This window comes from Camelina sativa, chromosome 7 (assembly GCF_000633955.1).
Source record: "Camelina sativa cultivar DH55 chromosome 7, Cs, whole genome shotgun sequence".
NCBI classification, from domain to species: Eukaryota; Viridiplantae; Streptophyta; class Magnoliopsida; order Brassicales; family Brassicaceae; genus Camelina; species Camelina sativa.
The window spans coordinates 3,979,287-3,990,083 of NC_025691.1; the positions used below are offsets into that span (position 1 = coordinate 3,979,287).

The 10,797-nt window shown below is 37.9% G+C and overlaps 3 protein-coding genes across 6 annotated transcripts; 1 reads left to right on the top strand and 2 right to left on the bottom strand.

The window, feature by feature from the left end:
* On the top strand, positions 246-2,222 carry LOC104700212 (transcription factor GAMYB-like). Its single transcript, XM_010415689.2, has 3 exons — positions 246-291; positions 584-1,475; positions 1,728-2,222. Exons 1-3 carry the CDS (start codon positions 280-282, stop codon positions 2,039-2,041), a joined length of 1,218 nt encoding a protein of 405 aa, XP_010413991.1. The 5' UTR covers positions 246-279; the 3' UTR covers positions 2,042-2,222.
* On the bottom strand, positions 3,386-6,362 carry LOC104700213 (uncharacterized TPR repeat-containing protein At2g32450-like). The gene has a single exon (XM_010415690.2). It carries the CDS (start codon positions 6,019-6,021, stop codon positions 3,592-3,594), a length of 2,430 nt encoding a protein of 809 aa, XP_010413992.1. The 5' UTR covers positions 6,022-6,362; the 3' UTR covers positions 3,386-3,591.
* Positions 7,304-10,788, bottom strand: LOC104700214 (ent-kaurenoic acid oxidase 2-like). Of its 4 annotated transcripts, XM_019227430.1 has the most exons (10): positions 10,733-10,755; positions 10,488-10,668; positions 9,445-9,760; positions 8,820-9,297; positions 8,467-8,730; positions 8,287-8,373; positions 8,129-8,207; positions 7,939-8,045; positions 7,719-7,840; positions 7,304-7,639 (listed from the first exon to the last, which is right to left on the bottom strand). In XM_019227430.1, exons 3-10 carry the CDS (start codon positions 9,687-9,689, stop codon positions 7,543-7,545), a joined length of 1,479 nt encoding a protein of 492 aa, XP_019082975.1. In that variant the 5' UTR covers positions 9,690-9,760; positions 10,488-10,668; positions 10,733-10,755; the 3' UTR covers positions 7,304-7,542. The 4 variants fall into 4 exon arrangements, with proteins under 4 accessions (XP_019082975.1, XP_019082974.1, XP_010413993.1 ...); XM_019227429.1 differs by having other exon boundaries at positions 10,614-10,788; XM_010415691.2 differs by having other exon boundaries at positions 10,488-10,788.

Below are 10,797 nucleotides of genomic sequence, written 5' to 3' on the forward strand. Positions count from 1 at the left end.
TGATATATTCATTTTTTGATGTTTTGATGTAAGTGTAGTTACCAGGACGAACAGATAACGAGATTAAGAATTATTGGAACACAAGGATGAAGAGAAGACAACGAGCTGGTTTGCCTTTATACCCTCATGACACTCATCAGCATCATCAAGGGATTGATGATAACGATGATAATGATGAGTTTGAGTTTGATCTAAGTTCCTTTCAGTTCCAAAACCAAGATCTTCTTCATCATAACCAACANTGAGCTTCACGCTAAGCTCGGAAACAAATGGGCACGTATGGCTTCTCAGGTTTGTTCTTTTTTTCTCATTTCTTTTAAAGTTTTTTTTTTAAATTTATTATTATAAACTAATCTCTCCTTCTTTGTTTTCTTCAATTCAAGAAACTAAAAATTGATTTGTTTTTTTTTCTTGATTAACACACACACAATTTTCATGATTTAATGTGTTTGAACTTTGAATCTCTCTTTCTCTCTCTCTCTCTCTCTCTCTCTCTCTCTCTCTCTTGGCATAATTAATCATCTTGCATCTCTAAATTTTTTGTTTGATATATTCATTTTTTGATGTTTTGATGTAAGTGTAGTTACCAGGACGAACAGATAACGAGATTAAGAATTATTGGAACACAAGGATGAAGAGAAGACAACGAGCTGGTTTGCCTTTATACCCTCATGACACTCATCAGCATCATCAAGGGATTGATGATAACGATGATAATGATGAGTTTGAGTTTGATCTAAGTTCCTTTCAGTTCCAAAACCAAGATCTTCTTCATCATAACCAACAAAACATGATTCAATACACTAATTCTTCTAATACTTCATCATCTATATCCTCTTCTTCGTTCTCTTCTTCCTCTTCTCAACCTTCCAAAAAGATGCGTCCTAATGATCCCTTAGTCTCTACTAATCCTGGCCTAAACCTGATCCCCGATTCACCGATGAATTTTCAAATGTTCTCTCTTTACAACAATAGCCTTGAGACTGACAATATTAATAGCCACTTTGGTTTCTCTCTTCCTTTGTCCTCATCGTCTTCGTCCAACGAGTTTTGCAATCCCAACCACATCCTTGAGTTCATCTCTGAGAATTCGGACACAAGCAATTACCATAAGAAAGACATCGATGCTTTGAGTTACAGTTCATTGCTTATGGGAGACCATGAGATGAGACCGAGTTCTTTCCCTTTAGGACTAGAAAATACTGTCCTAGAGCTTCCTTCAAACCAAACAACGATCGATTCGTTCAGTTCTAATCCTATTCCCGACAATGGTGTCCATCTTGAGCCACCTGCGGGAAACAGTGGACTGCTTGATGCCCTTTTGGAGGAGTCTCAAGCCTTATCTCGTGGCGGACTCTTCAAGGACGTTAGGGTTTCCTCAAGTGATCTATGTAAAGTTCAAGAGGAGAGGATGAAGATGGACTTTGAGAATCGGTTAACAGATCATCTTAACTCTTCTCATCAATCATCACTCGGTAAGAACATATACTTCCCTCTATATTCATTTTTTTTGGGGTTAAAATCAATCCTTGTTGCATAGTAGCCAAGTGGAAGTGTTGAATCCGGATTTCACCTTTTTTTTGGATTTTTTTTTTCAAGAAATGAGTAATCAAGTGAAATTGAATCTAGTATGGATCTTTGATTAGATATTATAATCTTAGGGTCTAGTCAACTCTTTCATTTTTAATTAGTGTTTAATATTATATAACTTGGGTTGGACGAGACAGGAGCAAACCCTAAAATTCACAAGTACAATGAGCCAACAATGGTGAAAGCAACGGTGGATGATGATGACGACTTATTGATGAGCCTTCTCAACAACTTCCCTTCAACAACGACACCGTTGCCTGATTGGTACCGGATGACGGAAATCCAAAACGAAGCCTCATATCTTGCCCCACCGAGCGGATCAATTCTTATGGGAACTTATCAAGGTAACAGCAGGGAGGAGGAACCAGCCACGGTGTCGCCTTCGTCCAGTGTAGATCCAATGGCCTCGTTGGGGACATGCTATTGGAGCAACATGCCTAGAATTTGTTAATTTGGAACATCCTCATGAGCAATATACCATTTCTTTGATTTGGGAAAAAGAAAGCTAATTGTGAGCTTAATTTGTCTTTGTTGTGTAAAAACCTCTTCAGAGTATTCAATTTGGGATGTGCTATGAACTTAAATGTTAACATGCTTTCAAGGGGCCAACAAAACAAAAAAAGAAATATAAAGGGATGAGAATGAGCTTTTTACTTTCTTGTTTTTGTTAAATCATGGTACAAATCGAACTTAATTATAGCTTTAACAATAGATGAATTTCTACAAGAAAAATAATTGCATTTAAATGACTATATAGTATGATATCCTTTTTTCTTTTGTCTAAATCCAAGCACACAACCATGTGGTGACTAAATACATGGACAATATGAAAATTATCATTATTTTCGCAAGTGGAATATATATGTCAAAGTTGACAACATTTTTATTAAAAAATGATAGTATTTTCTATTTACTGATCATGTTCAGGCAAATCCTAATCTTGAGTTTATTGTTGTTTAGATTTTTAACAATGGAACTACTAATTAATTTGCCTTTCACTACGCCCAAGTAGTGTACCACTACCACCTATAACATATGTAATGTAATTTGAAATTTTTTTTTCAAGGAGAATTGTTATTACACACGTAAGAAGCAAAGAAGAGCTAGAGAGTAGGAAATATCGGGGAGGAGAATGTGATTGGGCAAGTGAGACGACTTGTTGCATCCACTGCCATTGGCTTATGTCATTTGCATATTATTATTTCCTTAAATTTCGGCACCTCTGGAAAGAAAAATGAAAAATGAAGATAGAATAATAATGCAACAACTAGTCCATCCATACATCAAAGGTTCCTTAGTCTTTTCTACTTGCACCTTATCTGAGTTCTGACATCACACTGCTGTTCCTAGATCTGAAGTCTCTTTATTTCTTTACACATCCATATAGATCCCTAAATTGATGTCACTTCTTATGACCCCAAAGCTAAGGAAACAAAACGTGATCCTCAAAATATGCTTTATTTTTCTTTCTTCTTAAGTTCCTCAAATTATAGTAATAACTCTCTACAATGTTATGTCAAATCAAATGCAAGAAAACAAAAAAGTACCACTAAGATATAAAAAGGTTAAGAAAAGGACTCATTCCAAAATTAGCATCAATATGCTACTAGAGATGCTATAAAATTCTAGATTCTGAACTGTCTAGATCTGACAATTCTTACTCTTCTAGATACTGGATTTATCAGAACCTGACAGAACAAGTCTTTACATATATCAATTTGTTAGTTTTGAAGAGGTGGGCCAAGCCTGAAAATGTCAGAAATTACATTCTGAAATTGTATTCCATTCACGACCATTGACAAAGTCATATATTAATCTGCAATTGAGTGGAAAAAATAATCAAATTTTAGAGTACAAAAAGACAACAGACAGTAGTTGCTCACCAAACAAAACACTTGCATCAAAACTCTATACACACAACTTCAGATAAATTTAAAAGCTACAAATTAGAACACACACACACACACATAGAAAAGAAAAAAAGCTTCTGAATATTTTTTTTCAAGTGACTATTGGTTTTTTATGAGACTGCATTGAAAAACAAACACACTTAGCTTTCATGGCTTCCACTTCACTCCCATACTCTCTGAATTTATACTCCTCCTGCTGTTTAAACGTTGGAGGAATTTTCCCTTCGCTGTAACATTGGTTACATAGGCTAAACCCGGTTTTCATTTCCTTAAACCGAGACCCGATAACCGGATACCTACAAACCGAACAAACCTGGTTCCCATGTCGATTCCTATCTCTTGTTTCGAGTTTCACAACAGTTGACATGATACCAAACCCCCACTCTGAATCATCGTACATCCCTAGAAACTGGTTGAACGTTACCGTTGAAGTATCCTCCGTTTCTCCTCCATGGACTTCTAACATTTCGCTCATTCCTTGTGACGGTATGTAGATAGCTCTCAAGAGTTTGATGTATCTAACGGCTTCCATCTTTGTAATCTGAGAGCTTCCTTCGTTTACAGGTCTCCAAAGAAGCGCATCGAATGCAACTCTTTTCCTTTTGTCTGGATGGCCACCGCATAAAGGAGCAATCACCGCGTAAAACATTCCTAAATCAACTCTTCCCGACCTTGAATCATCGAGCACTGAGAGGATTTTCTCGTTTATGGCCTTGACCGCTCCTTGAAAAGTTTCAGGTTTCAGGACATTAAGCAGACGCCGGAGAATCTCTTCTAAGTTTGGTCTCCTTATAGATTTTGTTGGTCCTCCATTGCCTGAATAAGATACAGGAACAATGTTGTCTCTCATCTCTCTTCTTAATGCTTCAACATCGCATTTCCAAAGCCTTGTAACTCTCTGGAAGGCTCTAATTTGAAGAGCTACGGCTAAATCTGGCCTTAAAGTAGTCTTCTCGCCTACCGTCTTGAACTTGGAAGGTTCCACAACGATGAAGGGACCTTCTTCGTTCACATTATTACCATTTTTGACCTTTTTCTTCTGCAAATGTTTCAGATGAGATATCGCATCGTGCAATTCAACTCGGTTTGTCATTTTCAGAGCCTCTTTCAAAGCCCTTTTAGCATCTTCGGTCTCTCCAGCACCCAACAGGGACACAGCCTTGTTTAACTGAGCCCTCCAATGGTTAGGCCACACAGCTAAAACTCTAGTGTACATCTCTGAAGCTCTCTGAAACCTACCCAAATCCATATAAAGCGCACCGAGGTTATAAAGAGCATCAACATGACCAGGTTTCAAATCTATAGCTCTCTGGAACACCTCAATAGCCCTCTCATCCTCACCCATAGCATGAAGCGACGAAGCCAAATCACAATGCGCATCCGCATAATCCGGTTTTAAATATATAGCTTCCTCTAAAGCCTTCACAGCAGCTCTATACTCTCCTACACCGAACAGAGCACTACCTAAAAGCTTCAAAGCTCTATAATGCGTTGGACAAAGTATCGCAGCCTCTCTATAATACTCACAAGCACTCAAAACCATACCTTCACCTTCAAGAGAGATACCAAGATTAACATAAATCTGAGGAAGCAAGTAAGCCCATTGATTCCCACCAGACTCTGCAGCTTCCAAGGCCAACAAAAACTCATCTTTCGACTCTTTATACTTACCCAACACATAAAGACAATTCCCAGCTTTGAAATGAGGTCTCACATCCGTCGGCTGCAACTCACAAGCTCTCTTGAAGCTAACAAGAGCTTCTTTAAACAACTGATGCTCATACAAAACCCTACCAATAGCCATATGTCCATCAAAAGCTTCTTCTCTTGATCTAGCACCGTCAGCTTTACTTCTCAACACTCCTAACTCCTTCACAAACACAGAGTAATCATGACTCGATTCTTCCCAATAGGTTCTCTTATCAGAAATATCCGAAGACGGACCTAACTCTCTAGACCATCCAGCATCAGAAAACGCATCCACATTGTTATTATTGTTACCATCCGCTTTCAATTTCCCATCTTTCTCCTGCTTAGACTTCAACCTCTTCACAAGAATCTCCAAATCATCAACAAGCTTCCACGTCTCATCGAAAACGATTCCATGGTTGGGAGAAACAGCCCAAGCAGCCGTCCTCTGCTGCTTCTGGGCCTCAACAGCTCTCTCATCAGTAATCGAAGAAGACGAAGCCTCCGAGCCGCCACCCTTTGTCGTCTCATCGGCGTTGTTGAACTCAATCCCCAAAGCGTCGAAATCACGATCAACATCTCCGGCTCCGTCGTCGTAAGTACGGAGAAGACCGTCAAAGGTCAAACCTTTATCACCGTCGATGAACTCAGCGTAGGTACGAAAGACTTCGTCGAGAATCGCGCTGATTTGTTCGTCGCTGAATTTAACCCTAGGGTTTACAGCTACGACGAGAGACGACATCTCTTCACGGCTTAACCCACCGTCACGATTCATGTCGAATTGTTGAAAAATTCTCTTCACTTTCTCCGATCTGCTTCCTCTCGTCGTCATTTTTTTTCTCCTCACCGGAAAAATAAAATAAAAATCCAATTTTTTTTTTTTCTGTTTCCCCCACACAAAATCCAATGTAGAATGGAACACACCAGTCGAGAAAAAGTGAGAATCCAATGTAGCAAAACACTAATTACGGATCAAAATCGAAGCTTTTTGTTGCGTGAAGAGAAAAAGTTGCTAAATTTAAAGAAAGAAGAAGAAATTGTAAAAAAAAATAAAAAATGGAACAAGAGTCTCTCTCTCGCTCTCGAGCTGTCTATTTGTTGTCTTGTCTGTGTATAAAAAAAACACTCAGATAGTGGACAGGAGATAACGGTGCTGTTGTTGTTCTCTGTTCTGTTCTCTCTGCTCTGTGGGCTTTTTAAACTCTTATCTTTAATTATATTTCTATTTTAGCTAAATTCTTACAAAATATTTGTCTTCTAATTTTAATTCGAGAAAAGTAAGTACAACTACTAATCTACTAGTAGTATACATTTAGTCAATGTTTTGAAACCCGATCTGGATTGTGAACCGGACTAGCTCTTCGGTTACTAGGTCAACTGGGTTCAACTACGGGTCAATTGAGTAAAATATGTTTAATGTATATATATAAAATAAATATTTTAAAAAATATTATAAAAAAGAATATCATGTTTAACAAAGTATAAAATTTAATAATAATAATAAAATGATTAAAAATTTTAAATCCAAATAAAAAAATAAAGAACACTAATAAAACATCTTCAAAAATAACCAATTGTTCTTACCCAAAGTTCAATAAATGACAAATAAGACGAGAGTTGTGTCGTGAGTTATGTGTTACCGTCTAAGCTCTAAACGAATAAAAGGTTCTAAAAGTAGTTGAAACTGTGAATCACTATACATTTTTTCAAAAATCAAATAGATTTTTTTGAACCGCTAACTGGTCGGGTCAACCGATTCACCGGGTGGCGGGTTAATAGCGGTTTTTCTGGGTTTTGCCGGTTTTATTACTACCGGTTATTAGCACTATATCCCAACCGGTGAAATCTCCGGGTCGCAGGTTAACCAGTCGGACCGGCCGGGCCATTCCATTTAGTTCAATTAGTCAATAGACTCAATACCAATTTAATTTGAATATTTCAATTTATTGAAGAAGTCAATTCTCCACTTGTATTAGAAGTTTGAAATTAGTACTATTTAGATAACGAGAGAGAAGAAATAAAATGATGCATTTATTAGGCTAATAAATGCCAAATAAAAGAACAAACCTTAGTTTACTCCAATCCACATTATCCTTAATGTGGCAATCAAACTATTTCAGGAAACTTCTATTTTACTTTTTTTTATATATGTCCTTATTTGAAAAAGTTTGGTACATTACTTGGAAAAATCCTTCAAACTCTATGGATACATATATTTTTTTTGCTGGTAAACCAAAATCACAAACCGAAACTGGTTGGTTTGGATCGAGATCTAAGAGAAGAGGGAGAACAATGGGAAAACCTGAGAAGAAGCTTATACATTTGGATTTGGTCTAACTAGTTTGCAGAATGATTACGCCGTCGTTTTGGTGATTCTTGCTAAGCAATTATCTTTGGGTCTATTGTGAGGCAAGAACATCACCGGACACCCGGGATTGCTCCGTTCCACACTGCAATTTCGTTATTGGAAACAAAACATTATGATTCTTCAGCTGAGCTATATACACAGAGAGGGAGAGAGAGAGTTACCGGTATTTGAGGAGAAAATGATGAAGAAAGATGGAAATCTCGAGCTTGGCAAGATCGTTTCCAGGGCAAAGATGGCTTCCTAAACCAAAAGGAAGGAATGTGCCTGCTTTTGGTGTGTATCCCTATAGAATGAACAAGACAATGTTCAGTTACTTTTGACATATAAGAGACTTAATCACCAAATACAGTTTAGAGTTAGAACTCTGTTATCTCTAGATACCTTCCATCTTGAAGGATCAAATTTCTTTGGATCCGGGTAGATCTCAGGGTCCAAATGAACGTCCCTAAACCAAGTCAGAACCTTCCAGCCTTTTGGTATGATATAGCCTGAAAACAAAACATGAAAAATGAGAACTATAGAAGCTTTCAAATGATTTGCCGTGTTCCATGTAGCTAATGACTATACTGACCGTTTATTTGGAGATCACTTTTCGCTTCCCGGAAGGCCGTCAGAGAAAATGTTATTACTCGAAGTGTCTCATCAATAACCTGGTAAAACCTCTTGTATCAGTAAAAGACTGTTACAAATCGTACTATAATACCATGTTATATAAGCCAGAAACTTAACCTGAGAAAGATACTCCATTTCACGCGTCTCTTTTAGTGTCAACTTCTGACCTGGCGCTCTCTTTCTCAAGATCCTCTCTTGTTCTTCCTATGGTAATTTAAATATCACAACTCAAGATTGTAAACTGAAATGGTGAAATGGAAAAAGGCACGAAAAAGAAGAAGATATCTTCTCATTTACCTTTGCCTTTTGTAGAATCTCAGGGTGTTCTTGCAGCAAAATGGTAGACCACATAATGAGGTGTCCAGAGGATTCATGACCCGCATTAAGATACATCAACAAAATATCAATAATCTCCTCGTCATCTAAAGTTCTTCCGTTTTCATCTTCAACATCTATTAGATTATCTAACATGTCTTTTCTCCTGGATGAAACGTTCTGCTCCCTTTGGTTTCTTCGATTAGTCACGATGGACTGAAAGACAGCTACAAGTTTCTTCCTTGCCTGTATAAATGGAATATACCAATCCTTAAATCCCAAAAGGTATGCACAAATGGAAACAAAGTGGCAAAAAAGGTTGCTTAATGGTTTACCTTCAAAGCTCTATGATAGGCAAAACCAGGAAGATTAATACCCATAGCTCGAACTCCATAGTTAAGGTTGGTATATTCCCGTTCCAATGCATCCATGACATGCTCACTCTCACTGCTGAGAAATATGTGCATAATGATCTTAAATGTAAGCTTACGCACATGAGATAAGAACTCGATTTCTCCCATATTGGACCATTTTTCTAGATCAGTAATAACAGTTTCTTCAATGAACTGTATGTAGACAGAGAGAGCTTCAGTGCCATTGACAGGAGCAGAAGTCAAACGCCTGAGCCGCTTGTGTTCTTCAAAAGAGATACCGATAAAGGACCTCCTGCCAATGAGTTTCATGGTGGATTTTGGCCAACCTATGTGGAAGGCATCATCATCTGTTAGTACTCGTCGACAAGTCTCTGGTGTTGTTACTAGTACACATGGGTACCCAAACATGTGTGCTTTATATATACCGGTACGCCCATACCTGCATCAATAAGGAAACCAAGAGTATCTCTAAGTTGTCAATTATGATATGGAGAAGCGAGAGAGCAAAAAAGCAAAAGTATTGGAAACTAAGCACTTTGTGAAATAGTTTGAGAAGAGAGAGCGATGTATAGATATTAATATATACCTTGTGTTGTAGGATCGAATGAAGGATTCAGGATCAGATGTTTTGAAAGCTCTAAGAAAGGACCACATGTTGCCTATGACAGGCCATCCCAAATCTCCTGGTGGCAGATAGTGTTTTTTCTCTCCAAGTTTGGACTCATAAATCCAAACATTCACTCTCTTCAACACCCATTTCAAAACAAACAATCCCAATACTACCAAAGGGAACAACANAAAGAACATGAGAATGAAACCCGTTTCCGTCATAGCTTCAGTCGTAAACAGTAAACACTCCCCTCACCCTGACCCCTTGTATCCTCTGGATGTTATATCATACCCTGCAGATACATAAAAGTGGTGAGAAATATCTCTAAAAAGGCGTTTTCTTTCAACTTTACAAAGTAGTAAACAGACAAAAAACTTTGATTAGAATAGTGAAACAGTGTAGTTGAGTCTATCTAGGGACTGATACTTATCTAGACTTTAGACTAAAGAGCCCGACCGCTTGTTTTCTATCTATTTTGTTGGATAGCTATTCACATGTATAGTGCGAAATGACCATACTTTCCTTTTCCATTTTAGCTCTCTATATCTTTTCGCCTTTTCCCTAAAGCCTTCACCTCTTTGAGAAAATAAGCTATTTACCAAAACTAATACTCTTTACCACACATATATTGATCACAACAATCACATAAGAAACTTCTAAATTGAACAACATACCAAGCAAATCGTACTATGGTACTATGGTAGCAACTCACAGATACAGAACCAAACTTTGTGGGGAAGCCAAATAGTACAGAGGAGAAGGAAAGGGTGAGAAGAGTAAGAGGAAAACTCACAAATTAGAGAAGTGGAACACTAAAACTAAACGTTTCGGTAGAATACAAAAGGGGCGTAAAAATGGCGATGAAGAAACCAAAGAGCACACGTTCCCAATACAAAATCACAGAAGAATCCAAAAAATGGAACATAGACACAGCAACTCCTATCAAATTTCTCGTGAATTATGAAAAGACACAAAAGACTTTATTTTTGTTTGGCTCAATTTTGCTCATCGAGGGTTACCTTTTTTTTTTGGTCACATCAATTTGGTCTTCCTCTAAACAAAACCCACAACTCATTTGGGTTCTTGATGTTTCACCACTTCGTACCAAGTCACCAAAAGAGGAGGAAGAGAGCAAAAAATCTGACCTTTTTCAACGAGTAGGAAATGAGACCCTGCTGCGTCTCCCTCATTGTCCGAGAGCTACGTGGGCAGAATAAAAATGTAAAATTTCAGTCCCTCCGAGTAAGCAGGTCTCAGAACTTACCGGATTTGCCTTCTCGGCCTTCTCCGTGCTACCACCGAACTGGAGATTGTGTGTGGCACAGAGTA

Coding starts and splice junctions, on each gene's coding strand:
- LOC104700212 (XM_010415689.2), top strand. Junction 1,476..1,727: donor TTCTCATCAATCATCACTCG/GTAAGAACATAT, acceptor TGGACGAGACAG/GAGCAAACCCTAAAATTCAC.
- LOC104700213 (XM_010415690.2), bottom strand. CDS start 6,021: ATGACGACGAGAGGAAGCAGATCGGAGAAAGTGAAGAGAATTTTTCAA.